At 29.5% G+C, this 24017-nt stretch overlaps 4 protein-coding genes across 4 annotated transcripts; 3 read left to right on the forward strand and 1 right to left on the reverse strand.

The window, feature by feature from the left end:
- The first annotated feature begins 1431 nt into the window (after positions 1–1431).
- Positions 1432–2073, forward strand: LOC123298937 (zinc finger protein 626-like). Its single transcript, XM_044881074.1, has one exon. It carries the CDS (start codon positions 1432–1434, stop codon positions 2071–2073), a length of 642 nt encoding a protein of 213 aa, XP_044737009.1.
- A 3540-nt stretch (positions 2074–5613) lies between these two features.
- On the forward strand, positions 5614–7182 carry LOC123305098 (CDGSH iron-sulfur domain-containing protein 3, mitochondrial). The gene is made up of 4 exons (XM_044886713.1): positions 5614–5786; positions 5851–5983; positions 6050–6143; positions 7020–7182. The coding sequence occupies exons 1-4, from the start codon at positions 5712–5714 to the stop codon at positions 7141–7143; spliced, it is 426 nt and encodes a 141-aa protein (XP_044742648.1). The 5' UTR covers positions 5614–5711; the 3' UTR covers positions 7144–7182.
- Positions 7183–7192: 10 nt separating this feature from the next.
- LOC123299021 (cytochrome P450 6k1-like) lies at positions 7193–9134 on the reverse strand (the record flags this gene model as incomplete). Its single annotated transcript, XM_044881192.1, has 2 exons — positions 7193–7371; positions 7856–9134. Coding segments are annotated over 2 exons (1458 nt in total), but the record flags the coding sequence as incomplete, so codon positions are not given.
- A 6093-nt stretch (positions 9135–15227) lies between these two features.
- LOC123299076 (odorant receptor 94b-like) lies at positions 15228–23089 on the forward strand. The gene is made up of 7 exons (XM_044881323.1): positions 15228–15232; positions 17213–17447; positions 18477–18595; positions 19019–19118; positions 19784–19888; positions 22815–22970; positions 23036–23089. Exons 1-7 carry the CDS (start codon positions 15228–15230, stop codon positions 23087–23089), a joined length of 774 nt encoding a protein of 257 aa, XP_044737258.1.
- The last annotated feature ends 928 nt before the right edge of the window (positions 23090–24017 follow it).

Raw genomic sequence — 24017 nt, forward strand, 5'->3', positions numbered from 1 at the left:
CTAGCTGGGACACAACAGTCCCAGCAAGCTGGTGTTCAACAACAATTTCCCTGCTGAGATTTTTCGGAACGATAACTCAAATCATCATGCTCATTTGAAAACGCAGCCTATTCGAAACAAATCGTAGAGGAAGGCTTGATAGATTCGTCAAAAGGAAGCCACTCACGAAGTTTCTAGTTAGTATTTATTAATATTTAAAAACCCCTTGGTGTGTCACAGTCTATAATAATATGGTACACAGACAAAAATAATTTTTCGATTTTGTCCGTAACAGGGCCGGATTAACAAGTAGGCAGAATAGGCAGTTGCCTGGGGCCCCCGATTTTAGGGGGCCCCCGAAAAATGAAAAAGACTTCTAGCCGAACGATCCTTCTCGCAATTAAAAAGAATCAAAGCTGCTGAAAGAGCTACAACGCGACAAGAGCGACTCGAGATGTTAGGTATACTTTGCATTGAGTCAGATTTATTGAACAAAATCGATACTGATGATATAATTGATGAATTTGCCGAAAACAAATGTAGAAAACGACATGTTTAAAATGTAGATAGTAATTTTATTGATATTATTACATTGGGACAATAAAATTTTTATGAAAGATAAAAGTTTGTATTTTTTAATCGAAAAAAGAAGGGAACGGACGTGAAAAAAAGGGCACCCAAATTGATGGTTGCCTAGGGCCCCGTTGAGGGTTAATCCGGCCCTGGTCCGTAACATCATATAAGTTCTATTGGCTTTCACCTTTCCTAAATACTAAAAAATGCATGACAATTTTTGATGTATGATGATGCTCTTATGTAAATATTTGAATATCGAAAAATATAATTATACTGAACAAAACAGATTAAAAGATATTATTACGTCCATTTTTTGACTACTCAGTATTCGTTTTTTATATTTATAAAAGCATTTCAGCAGACAAATAGTATTTAACACTAGTCTGCTAGTTCTTCGTAAAACATAATATGTACAAAAAAAAAAAAAAAAAAAAAAAAAAGCATCAGAAGAAAACAAAAACAAAAAAAATTTCAACAAAAAAAACTTGAATTTTTTTTGTTATATAGACCTTTTTATTTATACCTCCTACCTTGAATTTTTTTTAATATTAGAGTTTCCTTTATGTAAACTGAATCGTAGAATACAGTTTCGATTTTTATTTTTTCATCCAATCCGCTACAGTATTTATTCTTATATGTACATCCATAACATATTTATTTAAAAAGCCTATTTTAAAGTATTTTAATTATTTTAATATTGATATAAATATAAAAATAGTATTTAATATAAATGAATAATTTAAGAATATTTGATTATTGTTAAATAAAAATAATATAATTTATTCGTTCATTTTAAAACAGAGTGTTCTTCCTTTCACGTCAATCAGCATACGAAACAAAATACACCAAAACAAAAAAACATCAAAAAAGAAAAAGATGAAAGAAGAAAGTGACAAAGAAATTAAATTTGATCCACATTTATCATTAACGGATCAATATAGAAACAATTTTTGTCAATTTGATCGTCATTTTTTAAAAGGCGATTCAAGACCTTATCAATGTTTAGAATGTCCAAAATCATTTGCAAATGCAAATAGTTTAGCAATGCATACAAGACGTCATAGTGGAAGTCTTCCGTATAAGTGTTCCTGGTGTGATAAACATTTTCGCCAAGTATCAGAATTAAAATCACATTTACCGCGACATACAGGAGAGAAACCATTTAAATGCTCTTACTGTGAAAAAAGCTGTGCAACATCCAGCCATCTGAAAGTACATACTCGTAAGCATACTGGTGAAAGACCTTATGTATGTGTTGTTTGCAATAAAGGCTATTGCCAGAAAAGTGAATTAAGTTCACATATGAAAAGCCATGACAAAGACAAAAAATTTCATTGTGAACGATGTCGGCAAGTATTTAAAAACTCAAATCAATTAACAGTGCATGTCAAACAATGTACTACAGATATTACGGAGGTTATTGCAAATGCAGCAATGCAAATGCGTTGTGAACTTTGCGGTGCTGTTTTCAATCATATTTTAGGTCTAATTACTCATAAAAATACGGCACATGCATAGTTTTCATATTTTTGTTAATTTTATTTTGTTTATTTCATTTAAAATTGATATTACAGGTTTTTCAGATTACAGTGATATATTTTTTTTTTTTTTTGATGAGATGATCCTGTAATATTTATGTTAAGAAAATTATTGTCCTTTTAAATCATGGTTTATATTAGCTGTAAAACTGACGTGTTGGTCTAGTTTTTAATAGTAAAATTAATGTTAATATTTAATTATATTATCTTTCGAATAAAAAGCAATATTTTTATTGAAATTAATTGCTACGATGGGTGATTATTTTTATATATTAGGTTGTTTTTAAATTTACCCAAAAAGTTACTAATAATGTTTTCTTAGACGATAATATTTACTCTTTAAAATTTTTCAAATATCATGTCTATGAAATTTCTTTGTAAAATAAGTTACTGTAATTTTTGAGCTACCAAAAAAAGTCAACCCGTGCTTACTCAAACTAATAAGGTTGGAAAACTGTGTAACTATGAGATGAATCATTCAGCCTCCATTTATAAAACTTTTCGTAAACAAAGTCTTTTTTTTATTTGGATTAGACCTAGATCGAAATTTCAAAAACATTAAAGAGGGAGATTCTTGTAAAATTATCCAAGAACCCATTTCTTGCAACTGTTCTATTATTTTTAGAATGATGCCTATTCTATTAACATCTGCTATAAACCATGTTTAAAAGATGACAGAAAATTGTAATGAAATAAATCCTAATGAATCCCTATGTCCGTTGGAGTAAATTATACATATAGTTGACAATTTATCAATACGTGATTATTAGTATATTGTGCAACAAGTGGAATGAAGTTGTCTGTTGGCGACGCGTGCTCGCTAAAAACACGAACTTCAATGTAATAGACAATAATTTCATGAGTTGCATATTTTTTATTACCAATGCGGAATCAGTACCTATTTAAGTACATGATATTATGGTATGTTATATACGTGACTCATGTCAAACTTGCTCTAAATATACACCCCGAATCTGATTGAAAATGAAACATTATTTACATTTTTACAACTTTGTTGTAAGTTGATAATAACATTCCACACCTAAATTGTTGTAGTCAAATTTCACTTAGATTTCGGGTGGAGATTAACTGCAATTTGTAGTATCTGAACTTGAATTATTTGGGTAGCTAATTGCTAACTTCAAGATAAGTATATTTGACGAACTCAAATTTTGCGACAAGTATAATTAACAGACCAAATGGGCAATTAGCCGTTCACATAATATTTGCATAGCTAATGCCCTGATATATTGTAATAACAGCGTGTGCTAAGAGTTAATACTTTTCCCGCATGAGTAATAAAGAAATTTTTTTGCACATAATAGTGATTTCTTTTTATAAATTTATTTAAAAATACAAATTTAAGTAATATAATTATTTTGTGTAAGCAATATCACTGATTGAACATAGTAACTCTAATATTACGGAACATCATTTTGTATTTCTTATTGCATATTGTCAATAGAACTTTTCACCTATTAGCTTTTTGTTTCGAGAAGTTAAAAAATTTTTAAGTAAAAAAATAACAAATATCTTTGTTAAACAGCGCTGTTTGGCCAAGGTAGAAGCATGAGCCTACACAGCTTTAAGCCTAAGAAAGGGCCGAACAAGGATTTTTGATATAGAGGGCTGCAAATCAAAATCTTTTGGCCTAAAAATTGCATAAATATAATAGTATTAATTAGCATAAGCACAAACTTATTTAGCCAACTAAATCAATGATAAATCCACGCCGGAAAATGGCAGGTACCTTGACCTGCTCTCCGCTCCACTATATGCCCCGATAAATATAGGATATATTTGGTATTTTTTAACTTAAATAGTTTTTTTTTAACTTCTATATATGTGAAACAAAATTAAATAATGGATAAAATAATAAATAAAAAAATAAAAGATCATTTAAATGTTAATATCGTGATAATGTTATTACAATTTAAGATAAGTTTTGGCTCTAGATTTTGTATTTTAACTGATAAAGATTATAATTATGTCATTATTATTATGAATAGGAATACTTGTACTACCTGCTTAGAACAAAATGACTATCTGTACAAAGTAATTAAATGTAGATTATTAATTCATTTAAGTGTAATTATAAAAAATGTATTTCAATAAACTATTTAATATAAGTTTTATGTTTATATTTTACCCCAAAATCAAGTAAATTAAAATTTGAACCACTTGTTTTACCCAAATTCTTATACCCGATGTCCCGTGACTCGATGGTCACAGCTTAATAGTGTATTCTCTGAACAAGTTTAAGTCGAAAGTTTTTTTTGGATTTTGGCCCAAAACCGAATAGTTAAGAAGTTATGGGCACTATTAAATTTATCCAATAAAGTAAAGACATTGTTGAGTAAAGTAGTTATTAATTAAAATTTTCACGAAGAAAAGCTATAGCTGATGTAATTCTGCACATTTTCGTTATTTATTCAACTTTCTGGCATCAAAATTGGCTTAGATATGCCACTTTTTATGATAAGTACTAATATTTACATTAATAGTATATTAACATTAAAAAAAGTACTTATCGTAAAAAGTGGCATATCTCAGCCAATTTTGATGCTAGAAAGTTGTCTTTAAAAAAACTGTCTTTATTGATAAAATTCAATAGTACACATAACTCCTTTACTATTGGGTTTTGAAAAAAAAGGCCAAAAGGCACGTTCGTCTTAAAATTATTCAGAAAATACACTCTTAAGCTATGACCATGGATTCATGGGACACCCTCTATAAATATTTACCTAGTTCGAAAAGCGAGGGTTATAATATATCAAATTGTTGATATGCATTACGAAATCCTGAAAACGATATCAGACTAGGATGAATTTACAAAAATAAAATTTGGTTGGGTTATTATTTCCGGATTATATTCATCATTATTTACACAAAAAACTGTGATAAAATCTAGAATTCAACTTCTTGAATGTCGGATTATTTTATAAGATTTTTGTTTGCTCTCGAATTCGATGTATGTCAAAATACCACATATATTTACTCTCCAGCATATAAATATTGATTTGGTATTCGAACGTAAACCTTTACAGTATACTATACCTACTCGAACAGCAGCACTTAATATCTTTTATGTTTATTATCCTAGCTTTCTGCTTTTACCATTCTATCTTCATTTGCAAATCAAAATTCAAAATAAAAACCAATCTCACATGGCTGCTCAGCTCAATCAAACTCAACTCAATAATTTAATTTTTGGTGTTAGATCGATACCCAAGAAATCATAATCTCAAAAAATTTTATAATTTCCTGACCAAATATTCTCAAACAAGGACTTCCAAGATTATTTTCATATGAAAATAATTACAGCTTACTTTTAAATTATGTAGGGTTGGAAAAAAATTATAAAATTTTGTACGAATTACAAATTTTAGTTTCTATTTTTACTTATAGAGTTGAAAGTACAAATTACTTGAATTTTTCATTTATAAATCTTAAAAAATTGATATAATAACTGTAGGTAAATAAAATTATGTAAGTTATAAAAATAAATACGTTGATAAACATCGGACTTACATCGATAAATGTGCTACAAACGTTATAAATAAATATAAAATTATTAAAGTAAAATTAAGATTGAAAAAAAATTAATTGAAGTTTAAAATGCAAAGAATTAGTTCCTGTTATTTTAAAAGTTTATCAAAAAATTTATTTAATTTAAATAATAGTTTAATTAGAGTAAGTTAAACATAACCTTACTTAGTTTCAAAAATTCGAATTTTCTAAGTTAAATTGATTTTAGTTTAGTAGTACTAGTAATCAAGAAACAATTAGAATACCAAAAAATCCACTAACTGATAAACATTCAGCAAGTTTCCAACCAGATAATGGAGCGATATATGATAAAAAACCGTTCAAAATGGTTTGTGAAAAGGGTGAGTAACTTTCGCAGATTTCCACACAAATTTTGAATTCAAATAATAATAAATTCCATTTTCTAGGCAAAAAATATGCTTGGTGTCTGTGTGGAAAATCGAAAACTCAACCTCTTTGCGATGGAACCCATAAGAGTATTTTTCTTAAAATAAAAATAAGGTACGATTGGTAAATTTCTTTTGAACAAGAATAATATTCATAGAATATCTGTCGACTTTTCACTATTATTTGCTGGAAGAAGATTAAGGATGGATAATTAATATATGATTTGCTAAGTTATAATTCCAGATTTCAAAATTGCAGGATAATTTTAGCCCTGGGTTACCCAACCGCATACTTCAGAAAATATTTATATTTCGAACAAATTTATTATTCCGTTTTGTACGTGTGTTTCAATTTAAAAATTGATTCAAATCAAATAAGTTTAAAGTTAATCATACTTATTTGAGTTTCAAATTGAATTTCCAAAAAATAAAATTTTTTATGTATTTGGTCGACTGCGGCCGCATTATTAATTTGTGTTCTAATATATTTAGTGCACTTTTCAATGCGATGTTTTTGATTTTGTATTTTTAAATTTAAAACGAATATATAGCTTTAGTTTAATTTTGAATGAGATAATTACAGCAATTTTGAAAAGCCAAAATTTATCCATTTCGTCTGTAGAAAACAAAAATGCCAGTATATGAAAATTTTGGTAAAATAATCAGAAAAATATTAGGGCAGATTTTGTAGAAAGCAGAAATAATAGTACATTTATGAAATTTTTGTAAAATTATCAGAAAGTTTTTAGCGTAAATAGAAATCTAAAAAATAATTTAGACACATTGGATAGACTATTGCCTTGACTTTACCCAAGAGTGCTTATATTATAATTATTATTGGACCTATGTGTGGTGTAGTGGTACCAGCGACTGGTCATTGTTGGTCTAAAACCCGAGATGAAAAACACGCCTAACTTGCCAATCATTACCAAATTTTTTATATTAGTTTCAAAAATATTGATATAACTTTTTTGTTCATATTTGTTTACAGACCAGTTCGATTTGAAGTTGATGAAACCAAAGAATATTGGATGTGTAATTGTAAACAAACTGGAAATCGTCCATTTTGTGATGGAACTCATAAACAAGAGCATATTCAACAAGCAGTTAAATAATTTTTTTATTAATTTATAAGTAGATACATTTAAAAAATATTAAACATTTTTAATCGTTTATATCGTCATCTTTTTTAAATCTTAAATCATAACCATTTGCGAGTGTGTAGAAGAAACCTCTTGGATGTGCCTTGAATGGTTCGTCAATTTTTTTTGCCGCTTCTACTTGAAAATCTTTTAAAATATTTATTAACCCAATTTTTACTTGTATATCCGCAAAACGAGCACCTGGAAAACAAAATTATACTTTAAAATTTAATAACTCCGAAATTTGTCCAATAGATCAGAATCACTATTTGCGTTTTAAGTTCGACATCACGCAGATTGTTGTATTTAAAAACCAGTACAGATTTGAAAATTCGCATTCATTCTTTTCAATAATTTGGATAATTGTTAACAAAATTCAGAAAGTAAGTTTGTAGGAAAGTTATTGTTTCTATCTAAAAAACAGAAAACCAACTTTCATTGCTACAAGAAATGGAGTATGAATATGCTACTAAAGTCTTCAAATGCCTGTATATGCCATTTACAGGCAAATTTTCGTCAAGACTCTAAAAAGAAAATTCTAAATGCAAAATAAGCCACAATTAGCTAATTTCATCAGCTAATTTTTGATACCTGATGATAATTGTTAAATAGATGTTTTTATAAATCTACAGAATTTTGAATTAGAGGGTTTCTTTTTATTTACATATTAATATTATGTACTTACCAATACAATTACGTGGTCCTGCTCCAAAAGGCAAATATGCAAATTGATCCAGTTTTGATTTATTCGTTAGAAATCTTTCTGGGTCAAATTTATTAGGATTTGGAAAATATTTTGGATCATAATGCATACCATACAATGATATAAATATTCCCATTCCTTTTTCAATAATTAAATCAGTTCCTGGCACTTTATAATCTTCACTAGCCTGTCTATCAAGAAATGGTAATGCAATAGCCATTCGAAATGATTCACGAACACATGCATCTAAATAAGGCATTTCTTTTATAATTTCAAATGTTAATTCATTATTATTATCAGCTAATGCTTGTTTGATTTCCTTTCTTAATCTACGCTGAATATTTGAATTTAAAGCTATGTGATATAAACCTTGTGAAATAGCTGTCGCTGGACCCTCTATACCGGCTGTAAAAAATATAATAGCTTGTGCCACTAATTTATCATGAGTTAATGAAATTTCTTTATTTTTTCGTAATTCTATTAAAAAATTCAAAAAATTATCTTGTTTCATCTTTGAATTATGCTGTACTTCCATTTCTCTAGTATTTATAATATTCCAAAATAACATTCGTAAATAATTTGTGGCTTTATGTCCAATAAATGTAAATTTAAATATAGCAGCAAAAATTGGCATAAAAAAGAAGGAATTTAATTCGAAATTTCGAATAACACTTGCTTCAAATATACTTTTGCTAATTTGAAGAAATTCGTTTGGAGGTGGAATACCATAAACACATGCCGCAATAATATCTGATGCAAACTTTCCAGCCGTATCTTTCGTCTCAATTATATTTGTTTTTTTGTTATAAATTTGTTTAATTTCTTCATTTAGATGTTCCCCTACATCGGTTATTAATTCAAACATTAATTTCATTTGTTTTGTTGAGAAAAACGGCAAAACTTTGCTACGTAAAACTTTCCACTCTGTATCTTTTAATGCAAATAAACTGTATGTACCAATAAAATCATTTTCAATAACTGATGCTGTTGAACGATTATTAAATTTAGTAAAATCTTTTACCAAAATTGATTGAATTATTTTTGGATCTTTTATTAATAAATATGGTTTATTAAATATGTAAAATCCAACGTAAGGTTCATTTTCGTAATGCCTATGTATTTTTTCTAACAATTTTCCAGTACTCATTTGCATTAAAATTGCTGGCAAATAATTACCAAATATTGGTAAAGGTTTCAGAAATTTTACATTTCGAATTTTCCAATAATCATAATTAAAATTTTCTTTATAATATTTGATTAATATGGCGATTAAAATTAATAAAATTATTATAGTTACCATCTGAAAAATAAAATTTATACAAATATAATTAATAAAATTTGTTTATTAATAAACACATTTAATTCTTACTTTGGTAGATAAAATTTTAACCAAATGAAAAGTAATTACCAAATTTTGTAAAACTTGCTTTTACTAATCAAGGCTGAATCGTAAGGTAACACTAATAAGACCTCAAACAAAGCAGTGGCAAGTAGAAAAATTCATCATAATATCACAAGTTAAATTTCCAAAATATTTACAATATAATTATATTATTATAATGTATTTATTGACATGATAATTATGTACTTATTTTTATACCTCTTTTCATGAAATATATCAGAGTATATTAAGTTTAGTCCCAAGTTTGTAAAGCTTAGATATATTGATGCTACGAAACTCACCTAATTAGTCCATTTTCGTTTGTCCTCCCGCCCGTCTGCCCACGATCACGATAACTCAGAAACGAAAAGAAGAAAATTTTTATAGCGTACTCAGGATGTAAGTAATGAGTTTGAATTCGTAGTGAGTAAAATAGGTTATTTGGATCTTGGATCTGTAGGACCCATCTTGTAAACCGTAAGAGATAAAACAAAAGTTTAAAAGTAAAAAATGTTTCTTATGAAAAAATGAAATTTTTGTTTGAAATATTTTTTCGTAAATATCCAAGAGAGAGTCCAAATTAGTGCGTAACTTAAGTTTCCATTTTATCAAAAACAATAAATGATAGAGAATTCGAAATTTGTAGGTAGCTTCAAATAGTGAGTCTATTGATTCTAATTTCATATTAACCCTATTCGATAGTATTAACGGCTCCACAAAAAGAAAAAAAAATTTTAAATAAAGAAAAACAAATTCCTAGAAATATTATCAAAATTGAAATTTGAATAAATACGAAACAACTTTTGATTGAAACATTTTTTCGTAAACATCACTGTTTACCCGTGAGAGCGCAAACTATGCACAAATTGTATAGTATGTATTATATTGGAATATCATTTATGTATGTGTGACATGTATGTATGTGTAATGTGAAAGAGTAATCAACACTGTTTATACATGGTATTTCAACAATTAATTCAGTCATTTGTTTGTTTTCACTTGTTTTTATAATAACTTATTTATAAAAATAAATCAAGCACTGATGTTCAACACTGTCTATATAGGGTATTTCAACAATTTACTCAGCCAGTTGTTTATTTTCACTAGTTTTTAGATTTTTATTTCTTGTGTTGAGCTTGTTATCATTATCTTTAAATATAAAAAACTAGCCCGTAACCCGCCCGCTTCGCCGGACGATCTCATTTACCCACCCATACATAACACTCGAAATATATGTAACTTTTTATTATGAAACAAAATTATTTTGCTTTTAAAATCGAAATCGACCAGCGAAGGGGGCTAGTAACTGCTAAGATAGCAGTTACTAGCCCCATTTGCTGGTCGATTTCTATATAAAAATAATAAAAAGTAACATATATTTCGAGTGTTAAGCATGGGTGGGTAAGTGAGATCGTCCGGCGAAGCGGGCGGGTTACGGGCTTGTTTTTTTATATATTCCAAGATAATGATAACAAGCTTGTTATTGTAAGGTTAGGTTAGGTTATATTGGCTGCACACGAAGGACACACTTAGGCTATAGAGCCCATTGTGAATTTGTGATACCATATATGTGTTTTACCACCTTTCCGCTGATAATTTCATTTATCAGCTCCTCAATTATTTACTAAGGCTGAGTGCACCTCCTTCATGCATATACCAGGCTCTACGCCATCCCATCACAACTATTAATTAAATTAATTTTGTTGCAACGGCGGGAATCGAACCCGCTACCCTAAGCATACCGCGGACGGAATTGGTTACGCCTTAACCAACTGAGCTAATAGGGCGACTGATGTTATATAGCTTATAGCTGCTGATTGTTATTGTAAACTTTCATTAAAATCCATTCAGTAGTTTTCGAAATCGTCCAGCGAAGCGGGAGGATAAAATCTAGTGCGTGATGTTCTTTTGAAAAAAAACTCTTGAAAAGGATTACTCTGCCGAGCAATGACATTTGTAGCCGAGTAACTTGCTTCGCTTATATAACCATTTTGCCAACATATTTAATAATAGACTGTTTACTTCTGTCTTTCATTAATTCCTTTTGCTCTGGTTCGCTTTTTTGACTAACGGATTTGTGATTTGTTTCAAAATGTCAATTGTAATCCAGGATGTAACTACAATAACAAACGAACGCGCGTTAGTTTCTAATATAATACTTCATAATGAACTTTGTGGTCGGTTGTGTGCCCAATACATTGTGTCGCGTGCCATTGGTTCACCATCCCTGGTATATAGCCTTTCTCGATAAATGGGCTATCCGACACTAAAAGAATTTTTCAATCCGAACCTGTACCTCTTGAGATTAGCGCGTTCAACCAAATAAACTGTTCAGCTTTATTATATTAGTTGGGATAATTCTGAAAATTTTTAAAATAAAAATTTTTCTATCCAAATTTTCAGTTTTATAAAAAGAGACAATAAATGAAAGACAATATTGTAAAGTTTTATAAAACGTAAAACCTTTTTAAATTGGTTACGTGCAATATCCACTTTTCAAACATTTGCGCTCGCATCAAATAGCGAAATGTGAGCTGTTGAAATTTTATGCAATGATACGTAATTCTATTTTTTGTATTCAAATTGATTTACAAACTGGCACCTGGCTTCGTGCTTTTAAGCTTGAAAAGGCCTCCAAACCAATCACAACTATTTGTAACACAAGATGTTTCTTATGAAATCAGGAATTCACGAACCTCGGACTTTTCTTAGCTGAAACAAGCCCATTCTTGTTTCGATTAAGAACAGTGAATTAGCCTAAACTAGCTGTAATCGCCCATGCTGTGGTGTTAAAATCTATAAACTTCAGCTTTTCTTAATACCGAGTTATCTAACACTGAACTAGTGATTGTTCATCTTAAGACACGGAGGATTTAAGGTTTGTATGAAGAATAATACAATTGATGCACGTGTCCTCGATCGAAGTACTGTTTCTCGCCAAATAAAATTTGAAATGGAAGGAAAAAGATTTTATTATTATACCCGGATATGTATATGTAATATAAATCAAGGTATACTAAGTTTAGTCCCAAGTATGTAACGCTTAAAAATATTGATGCTACGAACAAAAATTTGGTATAGGTGTTCATAAAATCATCTAAAAAGTCCATTTTCGGTTGTCTGTTTGTCTACCTACCTGCCAAAAGAGACGAAAGAACGAGAAAAACGAAAACAGATATCAAGCTGAAATGTTTTTAGCGTGCTGAAGACGTAAAAAGCGAAGTTGAGTTCGTAAATGAGCAACATACGTCAATTGGGTGTAAACCGTTAGAGAAAGAAAAGTTTAAATGTAAAATTTTTAAATGTAAAAAAAAATAAACAACTTTTGTTTGAAACATTTTTTCGTTAACATCATTGCATCCATGAGAGTGCAAATTATGTCAAAAATTTGGTGTTCATTTTCTATAAAACTATAAAAGATAGAGAGTTGAAAATTTGCATGTAGCTTCAACTAGTGGCCTTGTAAAAGATTTTCGGATAACGAAAAAAAAAATATAGAAAGTACTTTCGAAAATGTTCAAAATTTTCGAAAACCAAATAAATATTGCGCCAAAATTGTATTTCTTGTTTAAACTATTCTAATTTATAAAAAAATAATGCAAGAACTGACATTGAACACTTTCCATACAGAGTCTTTCAACAATTAACTCAATCGTTTTCATTTTTTTTTTTTTGGATGCAGAGGCACAACCTGGTGACCCAGAATACCCATTATTACCAATATCTGTTTTTATAACTCGAAGAACCAGCTCATAAGATTTACAAAAAAAAAAATAATAATAATAATAAAATTAATTCCTCATAAATAAGTCATTTCCTGTCAATATAACTTACAATGTAGACAGGTGGATTCAATTAATATATATTGAAAATACCTATACATATCTATTAAGATTGCATTGTCTGAAGTTTTAATCAATTAAAATTAAAAAAATTCGTGAGTAACAAAGCTCCATCACTAAGAACATATTTACCTCTCATTAGGTGATTGGGAAAATTAGAGAGTGGGTACGCGTTTAAAACTAGTCCACAACTATCATTTTATGCAGCTAATGAACATACATCACGATTTTCATTAATAACATCAGTGGCGTAACTATTGTCGATCTAGACGTGTTCCCATGGACATTATACATGTCTATGCGTGTTCCATTGAGAAAAATGGCTCTCTAACCCTCTAAAGACGCAAATCCCCTATTAGTTTTGAAACAAAAGATGAATATTTTATGAACTGAATATAATTTGTTCAGAGACGTCGCCAGCCAATAAGCCAGAGGGGGTCAATCTGAAAGATACAGAATATGAATTATAAGAAAAAAATGCTTAAATGGGCATTTTGCTAAAATTGCTAAAAAAAGCATAATTGCAAAGGGTGACTTCGTTTGACAGATTTAACGATGATAATTTTGCTTAATTGATTATTTATTTATGATTCTTTGGAATTTAGATAAAGAAATCCTTATAATTTTTTTAGGATGATTAAATTTATTCAAAAATATTTCTTCATTATCTTATGCAAAAAGATCCACAATAGCCGCGAATTCCGATTCTAGTGATGGACGAATCGACTGTTTTTATAATAATGCAAAATACTTTAAACATATATTAATAATTTCACACTAGCTTTCGCGACGACCTATCGCGGCCTTATTAGCGAATTTCCAAAGAAAATGGAGCTATCCCTTTTGTATTGATGATGGAGTTTTGAAAAAAATTTTTCAAATGTTTAAAATATTACATTTTTTAATCAAATGAGTAGACTTTGTTTTTTGGGAATCTCTAGAGCGGGGGGAGGTCAGCCGCTTTACCTGCCCCCTGGCGACGTAAAAGCAGTTGCCCTTTAAATCTACAGGAAGAAATTTTTGGGTCAGCAGGTATATTCAAACATTTCGTTTCGAGTGGTTTTTATATATATTAAATCATCTTTGAAGCAATGAGCGAGCGGTAGCTACTATATAGTAGTTACCGCTTATACCTCCCCATAACTACTATATAGTAGTTATGGGGAGGCAATTAATCTGAAACGTCTTCTGAATATTCGATATAAAAAGCTTTTCCAGCGCTGAATATTTCATTGCCAATCAATAGAAACAGAAAATCAGGAGACCACGCGAAAAAAGTAGAAAATTTATGAAAGGTAAGTTTTCAGAATTGATTTGTGTGCTGAGGTTTTATTAAGCCGAGAAAATTTGATCAGGGCGCCCCCAGAAAAGATATGATGATAATTGACAATGTAATTTTATACAAGACCAATGAAAACAGTTCATAATTTGCAAACATTTTTAATTTGCAAGAAAAATAGTAAAAAATTTGTTTTTCGCATTTTTGCATTTCAGGAGGCCCTTCAAATACACTAAACACTGGTTGTTACGCTACTGAATAACATGAATAATTAATTAATAATAATTAATTCAAGTTCATTTCCTGAAATATGAATAAATTTTTTTTAAATGTTTTTATTTAAGTTCATTTAAAGCCTCTTACTTGAGAAAAAGTTGTTTTTCAATCATGGAAATTGTTGGAAAAAATGAATATAATATTCCTGTAACAGTTAATATATTTTTATTAAAATTAATTGGTTTTTGGAAACCAGATTCAAAGTTTTTGAAAATTATATCAAAATATTTTATGGGCTTTTTTCTTTTAATTTATACACCAGCATTTACGATACCATTAATATACGATTTGTGTACGAAAACTGATGATTTAATACATTGGATTTATATATCATTTCATATTATTGCTGAATTTGAAATAATGGTAAAAGCTGGACACTTTCTCATGAATTACAATCGTATTGTAGCATTAATTGATTCAACAAAAATTGTTGAGCATTTTTGTCCTAAATATCGTAGACAAAAAAAATATATCGATGATAGCATAAAGATTTCAAACAGATTAACGATAACTATCGTGACATTTTGTGTGATTGCGGCGTTTATTTATGGCTTAGTACCATTTTTAGAATCAAATATGAGGTAAAGTTTTTAAATGTTATAAGTTTGATTCGATATTGACAATACTGCTTGTGCCTGTGTCTTCATCGGTTATTACACTTTTAGGTAGAAAGTAATTGCTTTCATCCCTAAAATCGAAAAAAATGATATTTTTACTTTTTTGGGATGCCAACGATGTTTTAATAATAGTATTGTAGAAATAAGCTAACGCCTACTAACTCTATCTACTACTTTATTGTTTTTGTCTCTTGTTATTTCACCTTCCTGTTTTACCATCACTATCTATTACGACGTGAGCACATATTCTATTGATTAAACAGGATATTCTTTGGATCATATTAGTTCAATTTGTAACTCGGTAAAATTCCTTTCATATTCTTCGTAGTGTAACCTTTTAAAGATAATTACTGCGAAATTAATTTTGGTTACTCATTCTGCTACTTCTGCCTTCGTCAGGTTTCTGGAGTCCAGAACTACCTGTATATTTGTGCATCCGTGTCTATAGAGTACCAACTGTATTAAGTAAAAATCGATTCCCCATGTTTACGGTTCAACCAATGGATCACTTGTGAAATTAGTACTTACTATATCAAAAAGTACTTAATAATTTAGCGAATTCTTACACAGGAAAATACATCTCTTCGGTATTTCTAGGGAGAGCATCCAAGTGATGACATATACGACATTCTGCAACTGCGAAAGGCACTGGCAACTGCGTTAGTTCACTCAATGTTCGATTTGCTACGTAGACTCAGTCTTCTACCATTTTCTACTTACTTTGATCCATTGCCTGTTGAAAACTCTGCCTTTAAGACAGTGTCGACAATCCAAAAAAATACTAAAAAACAGCAGCTCACCCATAAAAAAACAGGAGAAAACAGTAGATTAAGTGAACAAAAGGCAGATTTCATACTTTCCTCATATAATTAAAACAATTACCTACTTTTATTATAGGTAGAAGGACTCATATACATTGTAGTAGGGGAGCCTAAGAGGGGATTTGTGTATTATCTCGAGCGCGTCAGATTAAGATACGGAGGATTCCTTGGACCTCCTGTATCTCCACCAAATATTAGCCCTAAATATGGGGGATCCGCGTAAGGCTTCAGATTAATATATGGTGGGTTAATTACATGCTAAAAAATGTAAATTTCAATAATATGAAAAAATTTTGATCACGCTCGAATTACTACGGGTAACAAAATTTGCAAGCCTCCCATTTCTTTGTGTCTCGCTTAAATCGTCAGATTATTAGAATGTACATTTTGTAGCATGTAACTAACCAACCATATCTTAATCTGACGCGCTTGAGTTTATTCAAATATCGCAATTTCGGTTTTACTAATATGATCGTCTGCCATACGCGCGTCCCTCCTTATTTAGGGCTGATATGTGGTGGAGGTACTATGGAAGTTCCAAGGAACCCACCATATCTAAATCTGACGCGCTCGAGTTACTGCAAAAATCCCCTCTTGGGCACCCTACTATTCTTATATTATAATATTAGTTATAACAATAAAAAACAAAAATCAATGTAAATTATTTTCCATTTTCATCTTCAACTGCCTCATCTTCAGTATTTTCAGACTCATTTTTCTCTTTAAAATCATACATATTTTTGTTAAATTTCTTTATGTGCCTTTCTGTAGTTTCAAATCAGTAGCAATCAGTTATTTCGGATTTAGTGTGTATAATTCTACTTAAAGGTTCTAGTCGAACTATGTTATGTAATTTGGTTTTCATAATATTTATAGCTGAAAATATTCTTTCCACGGTGGCGCTGAACGCTAATTGAAAAACAGTAAGAATTAGGAATGAATTAGAAAACAAGGTCATCATTGTAAAAACACCAAAAAACACCTATTGCTAAACCAGTAGGGTTGAAAACACTGCTTTAAGCTATTAGGCTATGCGTGTAAATTTTTCAATAATTGTTATGTTTTTAATCTTTCGTTTTGGACTGGCAATGTTAAAAATTTCAATCACAACTGTTTTTCGCAGAACATTACCAATTGACGCTGAATATCCGTTTGATATACAAGACTTAAGATATTTTCAAATAATATATTGTTATCAAATGCCAATGATATATTTTGTAGCGATTAATGCTGGATTATTTATGACCTTTGTAACAAGTTTAATGAGTTTTGTGTGCGCTCAAATGAAAATATTAAAAGAATCTTTTCAATTTATGAAAGAATATGCAGCTATTGATTTGATATTCAAAGAAAAAAATGTAAGTAATAAATTAATATTATATATGGTGTTCCTTTTAACTTGAAAATGAGCTACAACTCGGAAAAAGCATTTTTGAAAAATAAAATTTTAAACGAAAATTGTAGTGTTAAAAAAGTTGTTATAAGTCAGCACCATGAGGTTGATTTTGAGTTACGAGATCTTTTAAAAGCCAATCCTTGGTCATTATTGATAAGAGAAAGAACATACTATGTATGGAAAAGTTGTTCTTATAAAACCAAACAAAATAAAGCCAAGAACTTTTGCCCGAACATTTTTTCGAACAATGAATACGACAGAAATCTAAAGCAAAAGACTGGATAATTTTTATTACAGGATGATACTAACATATTTTTTTAGTACAAGTCATTTGTGGGCAACTTTCTTATTTTAATCTCAATTAATAACAATCGTATTCGAATATTTGAGCTCAATATATCTCAATTTACATTTCTCCTGAATGTATTCGTTTTTCGAAAAAATGTTTCGAACAAAAGTTGTTGGCTTTGTTATGAAGAACAACTCTCCAATTGAAAGTATACTTCTATCATTTCAATTAATGGGTTACCCTATTATATAAAGTGTCTCGCATTCAAGATGAAGACCTCATATTTTCGTTATTTATAGGAATATCGATTTGAAATTTTGCACAGTTATAAAGGGTGATGAGTCACATTTTTGTAGATACTTTACCCAAATCTGAACTTTAAACTCAGCATACTACAAATTGACAAATAGTGGGGATCCTTAATATTTTGCCTAGCGTCATAGATGAATCGGAATGAAAAAACTGGAAAAATTGATAATTTAATAATGTAATGTATTCAAAAATAAACTTGTGACAATTTTATTTCTATAAAAAGTATTCCAAGCAACTTTTTCTAATAATTTTTTTCGATATCTCTAACTATCTAGGCAAAATATTAAGACTCGGCCCTATTTGTCAGAGTATAAGGGTATCTTCATCTTAAATGCGACGCACTGTATAATTAAAGGAGAAATGTGAAAAGTATTTATACTTATATTCCAGGCACTTCAGCTACTTAGTGAGGAATATATAAATTATGATGATTTTGATCCAAAAGATTTATGGGAGCAAGTTCATGTTAATTTTAAACATTCAATACAACATCATAACGAAATCAAAAAGTAAATTAAAAGTAAAATATTTATAATAAAAACTTTTTTACAAAAAATAGAATCGAAACGCAAAAAAAATATTTTTGAAATTAATACTATTATCAACATTTTCCTTATGAGCAATTACGTTTTGAAATCAACGTCAATGAATCGATTTTCAGCTAAGAACAGCTCATACGCGGAAAAATAAACAAACTTTCGAGGAGTCTAAGTAGATTTGTTGTAATTCTCACATTTAAACCCTTCGACCAAACATCAAAGCATGATATAAATTTTTGAGCAACAGATTCCAAAACTAGAAAGTTCAAGTTTTCAAAAGATCTATTGCGGTATCAAATTCGATGTTCTTTCAATGATTTTCTGTTTTTTATAATTTTCGTTTTTTAACAATTTTGATGAGTATATTTAATATTTACTCAGTTTTTTTTTTAGATTCTCTAATGAAATTCAAAATTTATTTGGAATTAATTTTTTTATTGATATGACTTGTGGAGCTTTGTTAATAGGCTGTACTTGTGTCGCTTTAACAAGTGTGAGTACGAATAAATTTTATTGCGACTTGACGTGACGCATATAAGTGCCAAGTAAAATTCTGCTAAAATTTTTCTTTCGAGTCTTCTCACAGATCTTTAATTTGTGCGGAAAGGCATGTTTTAGAAGGAGGAATTCATTGTCTTTTTGTTTGAGTAACTTAAAACTTTGAATATATAATGTACTTTGTAACACAGGAACACACGTGTGTTACTACAGCTGTAACTTTTTCATTTTGAGAATAGGCGCATATTTTAACATTTCTACTTTAGTAGCAAAAATTAGACAATGATCGGGCCATGGCTGTACGAAGGGGGGCAGGTCACAGAGCTGCCCCCTGGATTTGGACGTTCCATTGATAAAATTGACTTAGTACGTGTTTATGTGAAAATTGTGTTAAATTTATGAGGTAAAATATTTCTAATTTCCCCCCTCTAGACAAAATATTTCTGTTTTCCCACTCCGTCCTTGACCCAAAATCTGAGTACGGCTGAAGACGTTGATTTCTTCAATGTGGTATGACTATTCATATTTTCGTATATCGACCGTTTATTATAATATCGCCATGCCTTTGAGTTGTCGAAAAAAATTTTGGTTGAATAGGTACTCGTTATAGTCGATACTTGTTGGATTAGAATAAATATTTACTTTTAAATGTATTTTTAGCGATTGGAATTTACTTTAAGAACCGTTACTATAACTATGGTATCAATAGTTGCCTTGGTTCAACTTGCAATTGATTGTTATTTTGGAAATAATGTTATTGATGAGGTAAGTTTTGTGCTGCGCTAAATTCTAATTCTAATTTTCCAAAGATTTCTGAAATTTTTTAAAATATGACTTTGAACAACATATATTGTTTAAATAAATTATTGCCATAAGTCAAAAATGCCCGTTCCTGTAAAAATCCAAAATATTTATGGTATAAAACTCACCGTTTTACTGTGAATAAGTAATTAAATTGTTAATTTTAATTAAATGCACAAATCTTTTATAATAACTTAACTCAAATTTTTTTTAAACATCTGTTGACTTCTTTATTCAAGTCTAAATTAATGTTATAACATCACTTATAAAACTTATATCCAATCTTTCCATTTTTGAAAAAAAAAAATTTGTTCAACAACTCAAATTTCAGGATATTTTATAAGATTCGACGGAAAAAGTTTCAATTTAGCAGCCGATATAATTTTTTGAAAAACTGTTTCGAAATAAGATATTCGACATTCTAGAAAATTGAATATAATGAAGCAAATAATGCCCTAGGGGAAAGTGGTCTAAAATGATCCTACTAAGAAAAAATGTAATTTATAGCCAAACTATTCGACAAATGTGCAACGTCGAAATATTTTCGAGTTCTTTATTCAAATGTTACAATATTGGTATATAAATTTCTTTTGATCTGTTAAAATTTTTATTACTATTCAATATTTCTCATCGTTTTGATTGTCCTTGTAAGGATAGTAGGTAAAATGATCCCATTGTATTTTTTAGCAAACAGTTCACATAAAATATTAACTGTTCTTTTACATTTGCATCAACGATTAGTATGAAAACAAAAATCACTGGTAAATTCACCTAAATCAACACATTCAAGACCCGTTACATTCATATTAATTTGACACACAAAATAGGGATCATTTTAGCCTATAAAAAGGGGATCATTTTACCCGTAAAATGATCCCGGCAAAAACTAATACAAAAAAAGAAATTTTGTGTTGAAATTTGTCTTACCATAAATCATAAGCAGTAAAATTGATATTTTTACTATGAATCACAAATTAGCTTATACATCACTATAAGTCTTTGTTGAACGATTAATTTGATCGCGCGGAAACCACCTATCGATAAATTTAATGGTTTACTTAAAACAACGAGGGATCATTTTACCCTGAGGGAACATATAGACCTGCACTTTCCCCTAATTTTTAATCGGTTACAAATTAAAAAAAAAATTAATTTTACAAACATTTTGATATACATTTATTTTTTAAACGTTGATTTTAAAAACTTTAAACAATACAGAAAAAGTAATTGTGAAAATAAGTAAATTGAAACACATTGAAATCAGTTAAGCTATTCTATACATATTACAATAGCAAAGACTTTTAATTGTTTTGAGAATTATTAATTTAATAATAAAAAAATTTAATTTTGCTAAAGTCAGGCTCATTATTTGGTATCTAAACTTTCAAACTGATGTTTGCAACAAAGTTTTCAACCTAGCCATAGATAATAAATATTTATTTTATACTAAACCTAGATACATATAGATCTACATGGTGATCAATATAAAGTCACTTCCACAAAAAATCAAAACTTTTTAATTTAACATAGTTGACATCATAAAAGCTCAATCATTAACCCATCCACAGATATTCAACTTGGTTGTCAATATTATACATTGCCGTCTTTGTTGTCAACTAAGTTGAATGTGTGTGAGGCGCTCGAAAATGATTCGAAAAAATTTAATCAAATCCACGGCATTTATTATCAATACATATAAAATGCTTTACCCTGAACTATTGACTGACCTGAAAGTGTGTTCTATATGACGTAGGCATCTGATAAGAAATAAATTCTACCCATATTAGAGTGAAATTCTACTCCAGAGGGGGGGGGAATATTGCAAATAGGGGAAATAGCAAGTAACGTGGGCAGTATTTTATTTATAAAAAATTAGAGCTCTGCACCAAAAAATTAAAATCCATAAAATTGTGAATAAAAGGGAAGATAAGTAAGTGCTATAACGCGGTAGTCTGGTTATAAAATTGAAATTTCCCAGCGAAGCGGGCGGGTATCAGCCAGCTTGATATATAATGACACAGATTGGAAATGTCCTTGATGCTCTAAAATTATTGCAGTTCTAAGTACCCAGTATTTATTTACTGTATTATTTACTGTATTGTATTTACCTACTTATAATGCACATATAAAAAGATGATTTATTTAAAGATAAAATTCTTTATGGAAATAGCAATATGGGTGCAATATTTGATCAGTGAAATATGTAAATATTTATTAAGTATTTGTAATATTGCAATATTATGGCATTACAGAGAGAGAAAATTACTAATACTAAAATGCATATCGTTTCGTTTTTAGGAGAAACGAAAATGTAGTTTTTTATAGGAGATGGTTTTCATGACCAAACAGGAGCCCAAATTTTGCTAGAAACATTTTTTCGTTAACATTACTGTTTACCCGTGGGGTGCAAATTAGATTAAAACATTATAAAGTATGTATTGTTGGGAACATCATATGTGCGTGTGACACCACAGTTGTGTTATATATACACGACTGTGACTATCTAAGAGTGACTACCTTTCTTTCCTTATATGATGTTAAAACAAACGATTGCGTAATCAACATTGATTATACATGGTATTTAAACAATTAACTCAATCAATTGTTTGTTTTCACTTGTTATATATAGAAAACTATAAGAAAAAAGGTTAATTGATATCAGTTTTTGAGGGCAGTAGCCGATAAACCGATGATAGTGCCAGCAGTACATAATATGACATAATTTTCAATTTATTTTTAGGAAAAATTTATAATTCCGTACTGATTTAAATTTTTGAACTGATAATTGATATTCTCGCATGAGCGCGGCAGTACATGTGAACATGTAGGACCTGTGTTGATATGTAATAGATTTATTTATACCAATATATTTAAATTGATGTTTTTCTAGGCCCATACCATAACAAATTCATTATATTTTTCAAATTGGTTAGAAGCACCTACGAATATTAAAAAGATGATTATATTTACAATGGAAAACTGTAAAAAATCGAATGAATTTTCACCTGGCTTATCATTCAATTTATCTTTGTCTACATTTTTAAATGTAAGAAGTACAATAAATTGTAATAATTTCTTTCATTTATAAAATAATTTGTTTTTAATTTACAGATTTTGAAGAAAACGTATTCTTTTATAGCACTTTTACAAAGTTACACTGAATAAAAATACAGTCGAACCTGGGTAAGGGTCCGTATTCTCCCTTTGCTTATGAAGGTTCACTAACCATAAATAGCATATGTTAATTCCCTTGGCTGTCGCTTTATAGGTATAGACAAGTAGCAATTTCAATAATAGAGGGACGAGGGAAAGTTCGAAAAACGACTCTCTCTTATAGAGGTTCTTGTTCACATTTACAGAGATTTTAGAGCGTTAAAATGACCTTTTAATTACTCTTACTTACTTGAGTTTTACCGCTTATCTAGGTCTCACCCAGGTTTGACTGTATTTGCAAATTTGGTGCCTGAGTAACAAAATGTGTAAGTACGTTTAGTAAAATTAAATGTATTATGAAATATCTCTGTATATTGAGTCTGAATGATAACCGAAATGCACATAAATATCTAAATAAATGTACCTAAAAATTAAGAGTGTTGATTGTGGTTGATTAATATTCCTTACATTGGATTTGCGGCGTGGATAATATCCTAAAGTTATTCAAAGTCATGGATTTCAAGGTTTGAGTTTGATTTGAAGCATAAATAATAAGTATTTTGTTTTTAAACTTGACTCAGAATTTTTGAATTTAAGCTTCTGTGGATTATAAATAGAATACTATCGGCTCTATGGGGCTACTAAGCGCGAATCTAGCACTCAAAAAAGGTGATGGGCACGGCACAGCACCCGAAATTCGATATAGTGCATTCCTACAAAGCAGATGTTTACAAAATATATGACGCCCTGGCCAAGATTTTGTACAGTGTATTTGTAAATTAATAAACCTGTAAAATGTTAGTTTGTTCGCTCACAAAAATTACAAAAGTATAAATGTGCGTTTGTTTACACATCACAGTGTCACATTTAAACTCTAAATATAATATTCTTCCAAATATTAGTTTTTTGTCAAAATAACTCTCTTTCACTGGAAAAAATA

The sequence above is a fragment of the Chrysoperla carnea genome, chromosome 1 (genome assembly GCF_905475395.1).
Source record: "Chrysoperla carnea chromosome 1, inChrCarn1.1, whole genome shotgun sequence".
In the NCBI taxonomy this organism is placed as follows: Eukaryota; Metazoa; Arthropoda; class Insecta; order Neuroptera; family Chrysopidae; genus Chrysoperla; species Chrysoperla carnea.

What these genes read in the sequence shown, in the direction of transcription:
- LOC123298937 (XM_044881074.1), top strand. Translation starts at nt 1,432, where the DNA reads ATGAAAGAAGAAAGTGACAAAGAAATTAAATTTGATCCACATTTATCA.
- LOC123305098 (XM_044886713.1), top strand. Translation starts at nt 5,712, where the DNA reads ATGCAAAGAATTAGTTCCTGTTATTTTAAAAGTTTATCAAAAAATTTA. An exon ending in TAAATAATAGTTTAATTAGA is followed by an intron (nt 5,787 to 5,850) that starts GTAAGTTAAACA and finishes AATTGATTTTAG; the next exon opens with TTTAGTAGTACTAGTAATCA. An exon ending in CAAAATGGTTTGTGAAAAGG is followed by an intron (nt 5,984 to 6,049) that starts GTGAGTAACTTT and finishes TCCATTTTCTAG; the next exon opens with GCAAAAAATATGCTTGGTGT.
- LOC123299076 (XM_044881323.1), top strand. An exon ending in TGATATTCAAAGAAAAAAAT is followed by an intron (nt 17,448 to 18,476) that starts GTAAGTAATAAA and finishes CTTATATTCCAG; the next exon opens with GCACTTCAGCTACTTAGTGA. An exon ending in CTTGTGTCGCTTTAACAAGT is followed by an intron (nt 19,119 to 19,783) that starts GTGAGTACGAAT and finishes ATGTATTTTTAG; the next exon opens with CGATTGGAATTTACTTTAAG.